The sequence below is a fragment of the Cherax quadricarinatus genome, chromosome 1, assembly GCF_038502225.1.
Source record: "Cherax quadricarinatus isolate ZL_2023a chromosome 1, ASM3850222v1, whole genome shotgun sequence".
NCBI lineage: Eukaryota > Metazoa > Arthropoda > Malacostraca > Decapoda > Parastacidae > Cherax > Cherax quadricarinatus.
The window spans coordinates 74957460-74976947 of NC_091292.1; the positions used below are offsets into that span (position 1 = coordinate 74957460).

At 38.5% G+C, this 19488-nt stretch overlaps 1 protein-coding gene across 2 annotated transcripts in view; it reads left to right on the forward strand.

Annotated features, from left to right (window-relative positions):
- The window catches only part of Cyt-b5 (Cytochrome b5), a 79373-nt gene that overhangs the window by 55333 nt on the left and 4552 nt on the right, over nt 1–19488 (forward strand). For both annotated transcript variants that reach the window (XM_053776993.2, XM_053776984.2), the window contains exons 2-3: nt 2106–2234; nt 2465–2532. In XM_053776993.2, coding sequence (XP_053632968.1) covers nt 2106–2234; nt 2465–2532 — 197 coding nt within the window. The remainder of the gene's footprint in view (nt 1–2105; nt 2235–2464; nt 2533–19488) is intronic.

The following is a 19488-nucleotide window of genomic DNA, read 5'->3' on the forward strand; positions in this document are numbered from 1 at the left end:
AATACTATACGAAAATAGACCACAAGGTCAGCATTTTAACCCTTTGAGGGTTTTCGTCGTACTAGTACGTCTTACGTGTAGGGGTTTTTGACGTACTAGTACTCATAAATTCTAGCGGCCTCAAATCTAGTGGGAGAAAGCTGGTAGGCCTTCATATGAAAGAATGGGTCTATGTGGTCAGTGTGCACAGTCTAAAAAAAATCCTGCAGCACACAGTGCATAATGAGAAAAAAAAACTTTGACCATTTTTTTTTAATAAATCAGCTACTTTGCAGTGTATTTTCGTATGGTATTTATTGTTGTATTCTAGTTTTCTTGGTCTCATTTTATAGAATGGAAGACATATTACAGAAATTGAGATGATTTTGACTGGTTTTACAAAGAAAGGTGCCTTGAAATTGAGCTCAAAGTAGCAGAAATGTTCGATTTTTACCAAACTTCAAAAGTAAACAAATCGTGCCAAGCGTGCAATACACGTCAACTGGTGAGTCTAATATTCTTTCACAAGTGCACCAATAATATTTATACCATTTTTTACACTAATGCAGTAGTCTGCATAACAGTAAATCTTATATTTTTTGTGAAAATAAAAATTCAAAGTGGAAAGCAAAAGAATATAAGAGGGGCCTTGAGACATGACTAATGACTAGAGGAAATGTCATTTTAGTGCCAGGAATGTCTTTCTTGTTTATTCTGGACCCTATTCGGAAATTGGCATCTTTTGAAATTTGTGTGAAATTGGCAAAATTGCTAAATTCTGACCACTGTACTGGATAGTAGAATTTCATAAATGAGTGGTTTCTTGCACCCATTCGATAGAAAAAATGGAGTTCTATCGAAATATTCATGTTTTTTGTCGACTAGTACAGTGAAATTGGCCGAAAATGGGGCTCAAAGTGGGCAAAATCGCCGATGCGTAAACATCGCCGAGACCGCTAACTTTGCGAGAGCATAATTCCGTAAGTTTTCTATCAGATTTCAAACTTTTGGTGTCTTTATGATCGGGAAAAGATTCTCTATCTTTTCATAAGAGAAAATAATTTTTTTTTTTTTAAATTTGGCCGACCCTGAGAACGAGTTTCGGAGAGGGCCTGTCGACCCTCAAAGGGTTAATTAAAAAAACAGTCTGAGTTTTTTTTTTCTCATTATGCACTGCGTGCTCCAGGATTTTTTTTTATATGATGCACACTGACCACACAGACCCATTCTCTCACATGTGGGCCTACCAGCTTTCTCCTGCTTGATTTGAAGCCGCTAGAATTTGAGTGTATATACGTCAAACACGGTACCTCGTAAGACGTATATATACGGCCGCGACAGTCAAAGGGTTAAAGTTCTTCCACAGATCTGTGGGAAATTCCCATAAAGTGGCAATGCTGCTTTAGGGGGACATATATCAATGCCTTACTGTTTTTGTATGGACAGTTGTAGGTGTCCCCCTCTTTTGGCATACGAGGTGCACCCCTTCTCTCAGTGTGGGAGGTTCTCTCTCCCTCCCTTTCCCCTCACGGAAGGTTCCTTGAAGTTGGTGAGGGACTCTTGATTTAGGGAATTGGATCTGTGCTCCAGTTCCCTGAATTAAGCCTGAATGCCTTCTACATCCCCCCGGCGCTGTATAATCCTATGGGTTTAACGCTTCCCCTTGATTATAATAATAATAATAATCTCCCTCCCTTCCCTTAATTTTTTTCTGTTCTGTCTAACATAACTCAGAAATCTTTTATCACTAACCTCCCTTTATCATAAATAACTATTTCACACCCTCTACTTTACCTACTCTCTACCTTCTTTGCCTGTACCCATATGCATTACTTTTGGCTTCTATAAATGGGTTTGTTGATCAGGCAATCAGTAAGGAAGCTTGTCCTCCGGGTTGGTTGGTAGACCTTAAAAAAGTCATAGGTCTGTTGCAGGTAATGTAAATTAAACTACAGCATTTATCAGATCCTTATCCTAGTCATTAATTGTGGGTATGGCACGTATTTTTTTAATGTGAGAATTTCATGTGTGATAGCATGTTTTTGTTATAGTTTTAAGATATGAAGTACAGTACATACTTCAGAGAAAAACATTTATTCTAACTGTTTCTTAATGTACTTTTATAGCATCCTGGTGGTGAGGAAGTACTGCTTGAGCAGGCTGGAACAGACGCAACAGAAAATTTTGAAGATGTAGGCCATTCAACTGATGCTCGGGAAATGATGAAGGAATATTATATTGGAGATATATCAGAGGTACATCTTCTTAAAACTAATTGATGATATACTTTAGAAGTACAGTATAATGATTGTAGATGCTGTCTTATGAATAATGTGTGTATGGGAATATTTTATTTTTTATTTACTCTGGAGGAAGTGCTAAATCCTAGTGTTTTGGGATAGATAATTATGCAGTAAAAGGGAACAAAAGACAAAAATTGGATTGAATTGGGAATTTTTTTGACATTCTTCATTATGCTTTTCAGGAAGACAAAAAGCACTCGCAAGACAAAGGTCCAAAATCTTGGTCAAGTGAATCTTCCTCAAGTGAAAGGTAAGGAATACAATGTACAGCACTAGGGCAACAACAACTGAAACTTTCATTTGCTACTGAGGTAAATGTGTGTCCATGAATAACTTGAGTACTTACTATATAATGATTCCCAGTCTGAAGCAATGTATGTTATTAATAACCAAGCACATTAGGATTTTTAGTTACAGAAAATTGTAATTTTTCCATGGATTGTTTGTTAAAGCACATTGTATTTTTTAGGTATGTACTAGCTACATAATTGTTGCCAGCTCATCATCAATATTCAAAATACAGTAAAACCTCAGTGTAACATACTAGTGGGGACATTCTCAGAGTGTCTGCTAAATCACTTTAAAAATTGTCAAAAGAGCATTTAAATAATTTTACTGTACACCTAACATAGGTGTACAGAAGGCCTGAGCTTGCTACCACCTGCAGCTCACAAGACTGCCATCCCCACGAGCCCCTTTGGGGCGGGGCAGATGGCAGACCAGAGGCCTAGCTTCTCCCTACGAGCCCCGTGAGGGTGGGGAATGTGGCTAGGCCTGGGGACAGTTGGTCCCAAAGATGAGGGGGTACTTGTACCTCCTCCAATGGGAGATTTAGGTCTCGAGACACTTCCCAGATAGGGAGCCAAGGCCGGGTCACCACTACTTGGAAAAGACCCGGGCCGGGAGAATCCCGGCGAATAAAAAAAAAAAAAAAAACCTAACATAGTGCTGTAGGTACAATTTACAAATATCCTACAATAAAAAATTAAAGTAAATGAGTTAAAAGTACAATTTATTCAGTTGATTTTTTCTGCTTTTGAAGTTTGTTATACGTATTTAGGATTTACAGTATGGGAGAATATTGAAAAATGCATGACTCTTTTCAGGAAATGTTCATTAAAATAACAAGCACATTACACAGTTAACCCTTTGAGGGTTCAGACCCCTAGTCTGAGACTTGTTAACAGGATCCAAGAATTTAAAAAAAAAAAAAAAAAAATTGTTTTTCTTATGACATGGCACAAAATACCTCCAATAAATACTAGGTGATCAACGAGCACACAGAGAACTTGTTGAATGTCAGAGGCACCTGAGTCTTCAACGTCCTTCCTCTGCGCATAAAGGGGATTACCAACAAACATCTGTCTGTTTGCAAGAGAAAACTAGACAAGTTCCTGAAATCAGTTTCTGACCAGCCGGGCTGTGGCTCGTACTTTGCATTACATGTGACCATCAGCCTGGTTGATCAGGCTCTGATCCACCAGGAGGCCTGGTCACAGACCGGGCCGGGGGGGCGTTGACCCCCGGAACTCTCTCCAGGTAAACTCCAAGTAAAGGTAGCAAATCAAAAAGTATGAAATTTAATGGAAAATTGACGAAATTATGCTATCACAAATTTTGCTGTGTAATTGATATTTACTAATCAGCGATTTTGTCTACTGAGTCTTTCTGTGGGCCAATTATATTGTTCCAGTTGACCATATTCACTAATATACCTTTCATTTTAGCAAATGAGCATAAGAAACTGCTCAATCAACTACTTCAGCTACCCAATGGTGATCAGAAATTGGTAATTTGTCCAATTTCACAGATTTCAAAATATTTCATTGCAGGTATTCCTGGCACTAAAATAAGATTTCTGTGGAAAATTAAATTTACCTGGATGTAACTCATAAGATACATACCAGTAAATGGTAACACAGATAATTATTTTTTATCAAAGTTACAGAGACAAGTAGGAATTTTAGGACACCTAGGTCACAAAAAAATGTCCCTCTTCGATACCTACTACTGTCATATCCACAAGTCACTCTTGACCCATATTAATTTCAAATGAAATATACATTACCAGGAATTATGGTAAACATTAATATAAATATGTGGACTGTATGTTAAAATTAATAAATGATTACATATACACATTTAGGTAACATAAGAAGAATTTATATCATGAGACTTGCCAATTTGTCTGAGATTATGGTGTGTCATACCCCCCTGCCTAAATATGAAGAAAATACTGGCCAGAATCTCAACATAAATAGACAACGACTTAGCTGGGGTTCCTAAGCTGTCCTGTCCATCTGCTTAATGCTCATGTTATGCAGGACTGCAAATCCAACAATTTCGGCTCCTATTTGGGAAGTTTCAAACACAATTTAACTTCCAGAGCGACGAAATTTATGCACATTTCATTAGTGTGCCTGTACCACATTAAAAAACAATGGCGTGTCTCTGCTCGTCAGCGCAGACGCAGAGTTTCCCTGTCGGGTCACTTCTTTAACCCTTTGAGGGTCGACAGGCCCTCTCCGAAACTCGTTCTCAGGGTCGGCCAAATTTAAAAAAAAAAAAAAAAAAAATTTATGAAAAAATAGTTTTTTTTCTAAACATTATAGGCTAAACAAAAAAATTTTAACGTCAATACTTACCGAGATATGGAGGCGTGAAATTTGCCAAAATTGAACAACATCTGGTAACAACGCCGACTGCCGTCACCCGGTATTTTTCTATTTACTTTTTTATGTACTATTTTCAATTATTTTTCAATTTTTCTTTTTCTGAGTAACTTTTATGGCCTCTGAGGCCAACATGATCAGTATTTTGTAAGTTATTTCTTTTTCAATACTACACAATAAGGGCGTAAACACTGTTGTCATTATTTTGTTTATAGAAAATATTTACACAAACAAACGATATGAAATGTTGTTTATTACTATTTTTCTATATTTTATATACACACATACAGTCACAGGGAATGTTTCTAGAAGTTCTGCAGCCTGTGGAAGTCTTTGAAACATGGTGTCATGCACAGTGGTGTTTTACACTCCTCACACATAAAACGAGTGTCTCTGCGTTGTTGTGGGCGTTTTTTTGTATGTGCACAGACGTAACACCTCTTCTGAGCCTTTTTCTTCAAAGCAGTAGCAGGCAGTTTTACCAGGAAGTGATCACCATGCTTCAGACGAGCAGGTAGTTGTTGATAATTTGGTGGGCGGTCAATTGCAGGTGCTGTTCCTTGGTACTTGAATACTATTTGTCTGATGACAGACAAACAGAATTCGCCGTACTGTGGTTTGTTTCTGGTCCTCATCTTATACATATAAGCATTGAGCATGGAAATGTCCAGAAGATGGAAAAACAGTTTGATGTACCACTTATAACTCTTGCGAACACAATCAGCAAACCCAATCTGCATGTCACATTTGTCCACTGAACGCATGTTGAAGGTGTAATCAATCACAGCTGCAGGTTTTAGAATGGGTTCATTGCTCTCTCTATGCTGCCTGCCACTGTCTGCCATTTCATTAGGGTGAACTGATGACAACAGTGTGACATCTCGTTTGTCATGCCACCGAAATGCCATGATGTCATTGGCAGCAAATGCCTGCACCTCACCTCTACGAGTGCCAGCGTCAAACCTGGGCATATGTTTCCGATTTGCACGCACTGTGCCACACACATCTGTCATGTTTGCTCGCAAAAAATCACTGAGTGAGGGGCTTGTGTACCAGTTATCTGTATATAATATATGCCCCTTACCAAGGTATGGTTCTATCATTGTTCAAACCACATCACCTGAGATGCCCAATAACTTCCTGGTATTTTGCAATCTATAACTTCCAGTGTACACAATAATATCCTATACCAGACCACTGTAACAATCACAAAGCACAAACAACTTTATACCAAAGCGTTTCCTCTTGCTTGGTATGTACTGCTTGAAAGAGAGTCTTCCTTTGAACAGAATCAAAGACTCGTCAATTACAAGCTTCCTGAAGGGATAAAAATGCGTACTGAATTTCTCTTTCAGATACACAAACACATTCCTAATCTTATATAACCTGTCAGTTCTGTCAGGCCTGGTTTTATCTGAGAAGTGAACCATACGTAACATTAGCACAAATTGATTCACTGGCATTATATCACTGAAACCTGGGGTTGCAATCAGGCGATCTGTTGACCAGTATGATTTCACTTTGTGGTTATACACATGTGGCATAAGCATTATTGTGGCAAAGAAAAGATACATCTCAGCCACAGTTGCCTCCTTCCACTGGTGTAGACGTGATTTTGGTGAAAGTAATGTGTTTGCCATGGTGTACTCGTAGTATGTGTTGCTTTCCATGACAATACTTTCCATCAGTGGTTCGTCAAAGAATAACTCGAAACATTCCAGTTCAGTGGCATTGTTCCCAAGTGTACAAGATGGCCGTATTCCACTTTGGCTGTCATCAAACTGGTGGGCATTTGGAACAAAATTGACAGCTTCCTGCTAATCCCAGGTGCGGTCTGCTGGTGGGTACTGGACAATGACAGGTGGTTGTGGTTGTGGAGGCTGGTGTGGTGGGTGAGTGGGGGATGGTGGCCTTTGTTGTAGATCAGCTGACGCAGAGGCGTGGGTGGCAGCATGGCCCACTGCTGGTACCTCACCGCCGGCACCACTACCACCACGCACATTTTCCATCCCAATTGCAACAGTATCATCGTCATTTTCACTGTCTGTTCCTGTTGTACAGCCACGGGATGTACTCCGAGATACACTCCTTCCCCTTGGCATAACATATGGCACACTACCAGAGCGCATATATCGTCGTATATACTGACGCTTCACTGGGGAATATTGCACTTCACTATCACTACTGGAACTAGTTTGAAGAGCTTGTAGTTCATATTCACTCTCACTATCATCACCCATGCTCTCATCTGAGTCTGGGATTTGGGAAAATAGAAGTTTCCTCTTGGGTTCTGGTACAACTGAACGTGAACAAGACGGCCCAGCACCAGAGGTGGAAGGCTGAGGGTCGTCTGGGTTTTCCTCACTATTACCGATATTATGGTCATTAGTTTCGGTCAAAACCTCACCAAAACCATGAAACTCATCTTCACTGGCACTTCCATCTGTATTAGAACTGTCACTGGGGAACAAAAGTGTCCCAATTCGCCGAGGAGTGAGGAGCTTCTTACCGCGAGGCATGGTGGACATTGTTTACTAAGAGGGTGTTCCCACAATGCACCACTGGGTCCCAGATTTTTTTTCTACCGCGCACACCGACCACTTAGACCCATTCTCTCACATGTAGGCCTACCAGCCTTTTCCCGCGAGATTTGACGGCGCTAGAATTTGTGTGTACTAGTACGTCAAAAACCCCTACGTGTAAGACGTACTAGTACGGCCGAAACCCTCAAAGGGTTAAAATACACTTTAGAGCAATAGTAATGTATTAATCAGGTATATTTACATTATAAAAAATATACAGCATAATTTTGGGAAATTATTTTCCACAATTTCCTTTGTTCTTTAGTTATGTTTCCAGGCTTTGCACATGAATTCCATTTTTATTTTTTTACTCTCACAATTTTTATTCACAAAAAAAAAATTACTGTTTTGCAGTATTGTAATAATTGAAAAAATATCATTGCCTTTGTGAACGCACATTAGACCCACCAGTTGATGTGTATTGGACGCATGATGTGATTTGTTTACTCTTGAACATAGGCAAAAATTGAGTATTTGCTCTATGTTGAGCTCAGTTTCCAGCTATTTTCAGTCTTAAAACCAATCAAAATCATCTTTATTTCTGTAATACATGTATATCTTTCATTCTTTCAAATGAGACAAGAAACCGTGAATACAACCAAAGAACGATACTAAAATACACTGCAAAGTTACTGTTTTAAACCAAAAACGCGGTTGCAGTTTTTTCTCATTATTCTCTGCGTGCTGCAGGATTTTTTCATATATGGTAAACCATTACCACATAGACCCACTCTTTCATATCTAGGCCCAAATTTTCTGCTCACCACTTATCTGAGTGAGCTGAGCTCACGCCACAGAACAGCAGCACGGACCCTGGCTTCAAACATGTGGAACAACAGCATGGACCCTGGCTTTTGACATGTAGAACAACGGCATGAGCCCTCAAGGGGTTAACATGTGCTTGTTCCATGGTTCAGTGTTGCCAGCAATATGCAAAATAAAGTTCCTGACAAATTTACTTTAAGCTTTTCTGTATTACAACCAAAAATCTTTACATATGGAGCTCATTTTGATTTTAGAAACGAAATTAGCATACATAAATTTGTGGACTGCAGTTCAAACCCCTCGTCCATCCTTCTTTTAATTAATTGACAGCTGTTTATTACAACTTAATTTAAGTCCATATACAGATTAGTTTAAAACATATACCTCTGTAGCAAGTTTGTTATTGTCCGGTATAACTTCTTAAATTTATTTTTAAAATGTGCCTGTACATCTTTTAATTATAAAACTTTGACAAGTAATCAAGTAGGGTGACCCAAAAAGAAAGAAAAAAAAAACTTTCATCATTCAACACTTTCACCATCACTCATACATATTCACTGTCTTTGCAGAGGCACTCAGATATAACAGTTTAGGTGTCCCTCTAAACTGCCAATATCCCAAACCCCTCCTTTAAGTTGCAGGCATTGTACTTCCCATTTCCAGGACTCAAGTCCAGCTAACTGGTTTCCCTGAATCCCTTCAGAAAATATTACCCTACTCACATTCCAACACCTCGTCAGGTCCCAAAAACCATTTGTCTCCATTCACTCCTATCTTACACGCTTGCTGGAAGTCCAAGCCCCTTGCCCACAAAACCTCCTTTACCCCCTCCCTCCAACGTTTTCGAGGATGACCCCTACCTCTCCTTCCTTTCCCTACAGATTTATACGCTCTCCAAGTTATTTTACTTCCATTCTCTCTAAATGACCAAACCACGTCATCAACACCTCTTCAGCCCTCTGACTAATACTTTTAGTAACTCCACACCTAATTTCCACACTATGAATTCTCTGCATAATATTTACAACACACATTGCCCTTAGACAAGACATCTCCACTGCTCCAGCCGCCTCCTTGCTGCAGCATTTACAACCTTTGTTTCACACCCTTATAAGATTGTTGGTACCACTATACAGTGGAACCTCAAAAATTGAACTGCTCCCAACACAACCAATTATGTAAGTATATTTTTGTAAGTGCTTTTATAAGTGTATTTTTAACCCTTTGACTGTCGCGGCCGTATATATACGTCTTACGAGGTACCGTGTTTGACGTATATATACTCATAAATTCTAGCAGCTTCAAATCAAGCAGGAGAAAGCTGGTAGGCCCACATATGAGAGAATGGGTCTGTGTGGTCAGTGTGCACCATATAAAAAAAATCCTGGAACACGCAGTGCATAATGAGAAAAAAAAACTCCGACCGTTTTTTTTAATTAAAATGCCGACTTTGTAGTCTATTTTCGTATAGTATTTATGGTTGTATTCTCGTTTTCTTGGTCTCATTTGATAGAATGGAAAACATATTATAGAAATAGAGGTGATTTTGATTGATTTTACTATAAAAAGAACCTAGAAATGGAGCTCAAAGTAGGGGAAATATTTGATTTTTGCCAATGTTCAAAAGTAAACAAATGATGCCATTGTCCAATAAATGTCCAACTAGCCATTCTAATATGCAGTCATGAATGGGTTGATGTTACTTATTCAATTATTACAGTATTGCAGTAGTCTGCATAATAGTAAGTCTTCTATTTCTTGTTTGAATAAAAATTCAAAATAGAAAGCAAGAGTAATATCAGAGGGGCTTGGAGACATGACTGATGAACAAAGAAAATGTTATTTTAGAGCCAGGAATGTCTGCATTGTTCATTCTGGACCTTATTTTGAAATTGTCATATTTTTTAGTTTTCGTGAAATTGGCCAAATTGCAAATTTCTGACCACATTATTAGGTAGTTGAAATCGGTAAATGGGCAGTTTCTTGTACTCAGTCGATAGAAAAAATGGAGTTCTAAAGAAATAGCTATGAGTTTGGGTGACTGGAACAATGGAATTAGCCGAAAATAGGGCTCAAAGTGGGCGAAATCGCCGATTTGTAAACAGCGCCGAGGTCGTTAACTTCGCAAGAGCATAATTCCGTCAGTTTTCCATCAAATTTCGTTTTTTTTTTGGTGTCATTACAATCGGGAAAAGATTCTCTATCATTTCATAAGAAAAAATAATTTTTTTTTTTTAAATTTTGCGACACCAGGAGACACCTCAGGATTGGGGGTTGCGACAGTCAAAGGGTTAAGGGTCTGAAATGGACTAATCTGATTTACATTATTCCTGATGGGAATAAATTCATTCGGTAAAGGCACTCGAACAGACTTCTGGACCGAAGAAAGTTCGATTTTTGAGGTTCCACTGTACTTTCACACATTCCACCCTTACTTCCATGGACAAAGTTCTTTGTCTCCATAGACTAAGTGCACCACTCACCTTTTTCCCCTCATCAGTTCTGTGATTCACCTCATCCACTCCTAAGTATCTGAATACATTCACCTCCTCCATACTTTCTCCTTCCAGTCTGATATCCAATCTTTCATCACCTAATTTTTTTGTTACCCTCATCACCTTACTCTTTCCTATAGTATTCACTTTAATTTTCTTCTTTTACATACCTTACCAAACTCATCCACCAACCTCTGCAACTTCTCTTCAGAATCTCCCAAAAGTTTAGTGTCATCAGCAAAGAGCAACTGTGACAATTCCCACTTTGTGTTAGATTCTTTATCTTTTAACCCCACATGTCTTGCAAACACCTGAGCATTCACTTCTCTTACAACCCCATCTATAAATATATTGAACAACCATGGTGACATCACAAATCCTTGTCTAAGGCCTGCTTTTACTGGGAAATAATCTCCCCCTCCCCTACATTAACCTGAGCCTCACTATCCTCATAAAAACTCTTCACTGCTTTCAGTAACCTACCTTCTATTCCATACATTTGCAACATCTGGCACATTACCAACTACACCTTTTCCAAATCCAAGAGTGCCACAAAAGCCTCTTTGCCCTTACCTAAATACTGTTTACCAGTTTCACTATGAACACTTGGTCTACACACCCCCTACCTTTCCTAAAGCCTCCTTGTTCATCTGCTATCTGACTCTCCGTCTTATTCTTAATTCTTTCAATAATAACTCTACCATACACTTTACCAGGGATACTCAACAGACTTCTTCTTTCAACAAACTGGCTGTATCCCACCAAGGCAGGGTGGCCCAAAAAGAAAAATGAAAGTTTCTCTTTTTAAATTTAGTAATTTATACAGGAGAAGGGGTTACTAGCCCCTTGCTCCCGGCATTTTAGTCGCCTCTTGTAACACACATGACTTACAGAGGAAGAATTCTGTTCCACTTTCCCATGGAGATAAGAGGAAATAAACAAGAACAAGAACTAGAAAGAAAACCCAGAGGGATGTGTATATATATGCTTGTACATATATGTATAGTGTGACCTAAGTGTAAGTAGAAGTAGCAAGACGTACCTGAAATCTTGCAACTCAACAGACTTATCTGCCTATAATTTTTGCACACTCTTTTGTCCTCTCTGCCTTTATACAAAGGAACTATGCATGCTCTCTGCCAGTCCCTAGGCACCTTACCCTCTTTCATACATTTATTAAATAAAAGCACCAACCACTCCAAAACTACAGTGGACCCCCGCATACTGCACGCATCGCATACCGTACAATCCGCATACCGCTCGCTTTTTTCGCAAAAAATTTGCCTCGCATACCGCCCAAAAACCCGCTCACCGCTCTTCGTCCGAGACGCGTCCAAACAGACTTCTTGATTGAAATAATATCGTTATCTGGGGGTCCACTGTAGTTAAGTCTGTTGATAGTACAAAAATTTGGTTGCACCATGATTTCCTCTGATAATCATTGGAAATTATTTTAATTTGTAAATGCTAGTACTAGCTTTATTTTTTGAAAGAATCTTCATCCACGTGTGTTCTAAAAAATATACAGTACGTATCTAGATATTCATTTCTTTCGTGACATAGATGTTGAACTTGCTTATGCCTGAGCTACAAAGATCTGGTCTGACAAATGAGGCATTTAGAAACTAAACCAATTTTTATAAACACTGATCCACAAATGCATCAATCCAATAGTTATTTTTCCAGAACACTTTTATATCAAAAACTGTTTTTTGGTGTTTTCATTTTATGCATGTGGTGGTGTGCATGCATTTGTTGGGTACAGTCTGATATTGTCAGACTGTAGATTTAACCCTTTCAGGGTCCAAGGCCAAAATCTGAAGTGGTGCCCCAATGTCCAAGAATTTAACCCTTTCAGGGTCCAAGGCCCAAATCTGGAGTCACGCACCAGTGTCCAAGAATTTTTTTTGTTTTTTCTTATGAAATCGTAGAGAATCTTTTTGTGAAGGTAATAAAACAAAAAGTACGAAATTTGGTGGAAAATTGACGAAATTATGCTCTCGCGAATTTTGATGTCAGCGATATTTACGAATCGGCGATTTTGCCGACTTTGACTCCCATTTTAGGCCAATTACATTATTCCAATCAACCAAATTCTTAGCTATTTCACTAGTATTACTTCTATTCTATCGATTGAGCACAAGAAATCGCCAAGTCAACTGTTTCAACTACAAAATAAAGTGATCGGAAATTGTTAATTTGGCCAATTTAACACAAAGTTCAAAATATTCCAATTTCAAAATAGGGTCCAGAATGAACAATGTAGGCATTCCTGGCACTAAACTAACATTTCCTCTGTTCATTAGTTATGTTTTGAGGCTTTACAAATAAATTCCATTTTGATTTTTTATTCACACAATGAATTTTTATTCACACCAAAAAATAGAAGATTTACTGTTATGCAATACTGTAATAATTGTATAAATATCATCATCATATTTGTGAATGTATATTAGACCCACCAGCTGACGTGTATTAGACGTGTGAGGTCGTTTGTTTACTCTTGAATATCGGCAAAAATTTAACATTTCTGCTACTTTGAGCTCAGTTTCAAGCCATTTCCAGTGCTAAAACCAATCAAAATCATCTCTATTTCTGTAATATGTCTTCCATTCTATCAAATGAGACCAAGAAATCGCAAATACAACTATAAAAAACATACGAAAAAACACTGCAAAGTTGCTGTTTTAATCGAAAAATCATGATTTCATTTTTTTTCTCTCATTATACACAGTGTGCTGCAGGATCTGTTTTATGTGGTGCACACATACCACATAGATGTATTCTCTCATATCTAGGCCCAAATTTACCACTCACAGTTTATCAGAGTGAGCTGAGCTCATGGCGTAGATCTACGGTTTGGACACTGAACGTATTAACCCTGAAAGGGTTAATAATTGCAATGTTTTGAAGTTAAATTCAAGATTATTTTTGTTTTGTCACCATCTTTGTTGATATTTTATACATTTACTCTATGTAGTGGGCACAGTCTATAGATTTAAGAATTAAGTTTTTTTTTGTTAGCTGAATTCTAAATATATTTATTCTCCATTACTGTTATACCAAATGCATTGTTATTTGGTCTGTTTATTTAACCCTTTCAGGGTTTCTGACATACTAGTACGGCTTACGCACCAGGGTTTTTGACGTACTAGTACGCCTAAATTCTAGCGCCCTCAAATCTAGTGAGAGAAAGCTGGTAGGCCTTCATATGAAAGAATGGGTCTATGTGGTCAGTGTGCGCAGTATAAAAAAATCCTGCAGCACACAGTGCGTAATGAGAAAAAAAAACTTTGACAGTGTTTTTGGTTTAAAACAGCGACTTTGCACTGTATTTTCGTATGGTATTTATGATGGTATTCTAGTTTTCCTGGTCTCATTTTATAGAATGGAAGGCATATTACAGAAATTGAGACGATTTTGATTGGTTTTACAATGAAAAGTACCTTGAAATTGAGCTCAAAGTAGCAGAAATCTTGGATTTTTGCCAAAGTTCAAAAGCAACCAAATCATGTTACGCGTCCAATACACGTCAACTGGTGAGTCTAATGTTCTTTCACAAGTGCGCTGATATTATTTATACCATTTCTACACTAATACAGTAGTCTGCATAACAGTAAATCTTCCATTTTTTGTGAGAATAAAATTTCAAAATGGAAAGCAAAAGAATGTAAGAGGGGTGTGGGGACATGACTAATGAACAGAGGAAATGTTATTTTAGTGCCAGGAATGTCTTTCTTGTTTATTCTGGACCCTATTTGGAAATTGGCATCTTTTGAAATTTGTGTGAAATTGGCAAAATTGCTGAATTCTGACCACTTTATTGGATAGTTGAAATTGGTAAATGAGTGGTTTCTTATACTCATTCAATAGAAAAAATGGAGTTCTAGCGAAATAGTTATGATTTTTGTCGACTAGTACACTGGAATTGGCTGAAAATAGGGCCAATGCGTAAACATCGTGGAGACTGCTAACTTTGCGAGAGCATAATTCTGTAAGTTTTCCCATCAAATTTCATACTTTTGGTGTCATTATGATCGGGAAAAGATTCTCTATCTTTTCATAGGAATTTTTTTTTTTTTTTTTTTTTTTTTTAAATTTGTCGGCCCTGAGAACAAGTCTGTTGACCGTGAAAGGGTTAATTTATGTGTTGGGCTGATATTTGAGTTCTGGATGTCTGCTGCTATGACTGATACAGAAACCTCCCTCTATCTCACTGCAACTCGCCTTCCCATTCAGTAAAACCAGGCATGTGCTACTCTTGGCACAACATTCACTTCAGACAGCCAAGCATTACCTGTGAACCGACACTCCCTCCTTCCCACTGCATAGACACTGGTATGTGCTACCCTCACCTTGCCACAACACTCAATCCCACATCACATACCCTTGCATCCACCATCACCATAATCCCACCTCCACAACCTTCCCTCCCACTTACCCAAGAATCCACCATCTTCACCACAACTCTCTTGCACCAAATACCCAGGCATGCTCACCCCAGTTAGGTAAAAGTACACAAGTGCAACTAATGTGACATTTTATTGTGTCAACATTTTGTTCTCCAGGAACTTTGTCAAGCCATTACAAACAGTACATGGATACAGAGGGTATTGTTTGTAATGGCTTGATAAAGTTCCTGGAGAGTGAAACGTTGCCACAATAAATTGTCACATTAGTTGCACTTGTGTCTTTTTACCTAACTTATTGTTAGTAATTTACCAACATCAATATATGCTCTACCCTCTGTTTCCCTCCCACACACACTACAGGCCCAGACACTTCCTTCTACTGTCACAATCATTTCTCATACATTGCTCACTTAGGTATGCATTTTGCTTATCACAACCCCAGACATGTGCACTGCCCTTACCACAACCTTCCCTCCTGTACCATACTGCTAGGCATATTTTACTCACCCTAACAGTAGTGAGGTTAGCATTTGGTTGTATATTGTTTAATTTCATTGTTGAAATACATGAAATTAGACACTATTATTTCCCAGTTATGATATGGGTTTCTATGGCAGGAAACTATTATAAGTGACTAATAACATGACATGAAGGTGACAATTCAATGAACTTTGCCAAACTGACCTTAGATTGTGCTTAATGTCAACAGAGTAGACATTGCCTGTGCTTTGGCTACTATGCTGATCATAATAATCCATCCTGCATCCATCCCTCCACTTGAACTGAGACACTTATGCAGCATATGGGAATCTTTATTGAAGAAATGTTTCACTACACAGTGGCTTCATCAGTCCAATACAAAGTAGAAATGGGTAAGGAGAGGAGGAGATTGAGGTAATCAGTCCCTCAGCCTGGAATCGATGCGTTCAGTTCATCACTCTTGTAGGAAGTACAGCATAGGGCCAAAGAGGTGGCTTATATACTGCAGTCAGGCGAGTCGAAGCCGAAGGATGCTGGATCAGAGCGAGACCTTCCACTAGTGTAAGTAGGCCGTCATCCAAAGGTTGGACAAGTGTTGAAGAAGTCTTTGTACCAAGATCCCATGATGTTGTAGTGTCTGACAGATGTGGTGAATGGTTTTGAAAACCGACATCATGGGATGTTAGTACATGGACTGCTCTTTGTATCTTATTCCTTGCTTATTATCTATCTATGATATCCAAATTCTAATTTCTTCTGTATCTTTGCCACTCCTCTTATTAGGTGATTTTAATGCTCATTTGCCCTGGGGAGGGTCTCACTGTGACACTCTTGGGGACCAGTTAGAGGCTTTTCTCACTTCTTTTCCTCTCTGTCTTAATCACTGCTACCTTTATACATTTTGATCATCACACTCAAACTCTTTCCTGTGTACATCTCTCTATATACTCTACAGAGCTAGACTTTGATTGGTCTATTTTACCTGATCTGCTTATTTTTAAACCTGACCCCATCATCTTCAGACGAGTTGAAGCAACGTTTTTACTACCTCTTTTCTTGCTGTAGCATCTGTTGCAATCCCCATACCTCAGGTGAACATTACTGAAAATATTTACCCTGATGGTCTCAAGACTGTTCATTTGAAAAGGGCTGCTTGAGGCTGCTACTGTTACATCAGAATTATGGATTAGCTCCTAGCTTTTAGACAATTGAGAGCACTTGCCCATCAGGTTACACAGGTAGCAAAACTTACTTGCTGGTGAGCTTTTATATCTGTTGTCACAACTGCTAGTTCTGAATGAAGGTACAGAAGTTGACTGGCAAGTACTCTCTGGACCCTGCTCTTGTTCTTACAGTTCTAGTAATAGCAGTGCACACCCTGCTGAGGTTGCAACAGCAGTCAGACAGCACCTTGTACACTGATCCCCAAAGGCTGCATCTCCCCCATCCTTTCTTTCCTCCAAACCTGAAAGGGCATCAGTACCTCTAGATTTTACTTATCACATTGAGAAATCTCATACCCCTCAAGTTCGGTGAGTTCTCTTCAACACGCACTACATGCCAACTGACAGCAGCTGGGCCTGATGACATCCATGTCCGTACACGTCAACACTTACACCCTAATGGTGCTCACCATCCTCATACATCATTTCAATCTCATTTGGTCTCGGTGGGTTCTCCATCTTCATTGGAAAACCACACTGCTCTACCTTTTTGTAAACCAGATATTTTGGACCATGATACCTCTCATTACAGACCCATCACTCTTATTAGAGCAGTTTGTAAATTGTTGGAGCACTTGGTTAACACATGTATAGTATGGTACTTAGAAACCTGAAATTCTCTTCCCTCATCAATTTGGTTTTCATTTGGACTGTTCTGTCATTGATCCAGTAATCTGTTAGGATACCTGTATTCAGTGTCTTTGCCAATAATCAGTCAGTTCTTAATCTTTTTCAATTCCTAAAAAGTTTGACATTACCTGGGCATTACATTGTAGGCCAAGCCCATTCCGTAGCCATTCGAGGCAATTTGCCACTCCTCACTTTTTTTTTTTCTTGAAAGCATTAACAGATTCCTGGCTCTTAACCCTTTCATTGTTGACGCCCCCAAATTGAAAACCCCTTCTGCGTCATCATTTTTGAAAAAAAAAAAATTGGTAGAGAATCTTAATGCATTAGTTATTTTGCCCAGTTTGAGGTCTATTTTAGGCTAATTCTAATGCTCAAACTGACCTACTTCCTGGTTATTTTGCTAAAATACCTTCTTTACTAACCATTGATCACAAGAAACTGCCCATTCACCTATCAGAACTACCCTTTAAAGTGTCCTGAATTTGATAATTTACCCAGTTTTACATTGTTTTTATATTAAAATTTATTTAAAATGGTCCAGAATAAATGCTGTAGGCATTCCAGTCACTAAAGTGACCTTTCCTCTATTCAGTAATCTATAAAACTCATTCCCCCAGCTCACTGAAAAAGCATTTGCAAGCTGTTGCATAGAAACCAGTTAAAAAAAAAAATAGCAAATTGGCACTTACTCATTTCAAAAGCAATCCAAACATAATCTATATACAGTGGACCCCCGCTTAACGATCACCTCCCAATGCGACCAATTATGTAAGTGTATTTATGTACGTGTATGTTTGGGGGTCTGAAATGGACTAATCTACTTCACAGTATTCCTTATGGAAACAAATTCGGTCAGTACTGGCACCTGAACACACTTCTGGAATGAAAAAATATCGTTAACCGGGGGTCCACTGTATACTGGTTTTGAAAATTTGCCTCTTCTGATTGGCTTCATTCTCTAGTTACCTTACAGAAACACATTTTCCAATTACAGTGGACCCTCGAGTTTCGTAAGCCTCGCACTTCATAAATTTTGCCTTTCGTAACATTTCATAACTTTTTTCACCTCCCGATTCGTCGGTTGTATGGAATGCATCTGAGAGCGGCCTCCACCATTTGCAACTGCTAAATAAGCCACCATGGGCCCAAAGAAAGTTTCTAGTGCCAGCCCTATGGTAAAGAAGGTGAGAAACAAATAGAATTCAAGAAAGAACTCATAGCAGAGTACTAAAGTGGAGGAGGAAGAGAGAGGGGAGAATATGCCTTCTTCAGTGATTCTACGATACTAAAGCAGCAGGAGTCGATAAAGGCTATACTGCCAGCCAGCGATAGTGTAGCAAGTAAGTAAGCGATTAAGCGATAGTAAAATGACGACACGAAACTTAACTCCTCCATTGTTGTATGAGGTATACAGGGCACTGACAATGTACGCTGCCCTCTGCCAGCATCTCCTCCAAGGTAAGTGTAAATATTTCTTATTTATAAAGTGTAAATATTTATTATTTATAAATTACATACATGTACATTGTTTGTGTGAATAGTGGTAGTGGCCTCTGCTGCCGCCACCTACCACTAATATATGTACGGCTTATGCTCTCAGTGGCCCTTATAAACCAAACAACAACACACCATCACTTGTGACATACATAATGACATACTTTATTCATTCTAGAGTATATATCATGTTTCTCTGTTATTAATATTGTTTATTGTGTCATATTAGATGAATTGTGATAGATAAACAAGCCATAGAGTTGATATTAGCTCATCATATTTGAGTATTTTGTCCTGTCTCAAAATACACTCCCTCTCTCAACAAGAGTCTTCAATAAAGGTATGTAACATAGTAATTTAAATGTTCATTTATCCAATTCATTAGTGCTTTATATTTATTTATCATTGTTTTCTGTATGTAAATCTATATTTAATCTTATCTAAAACATGTAT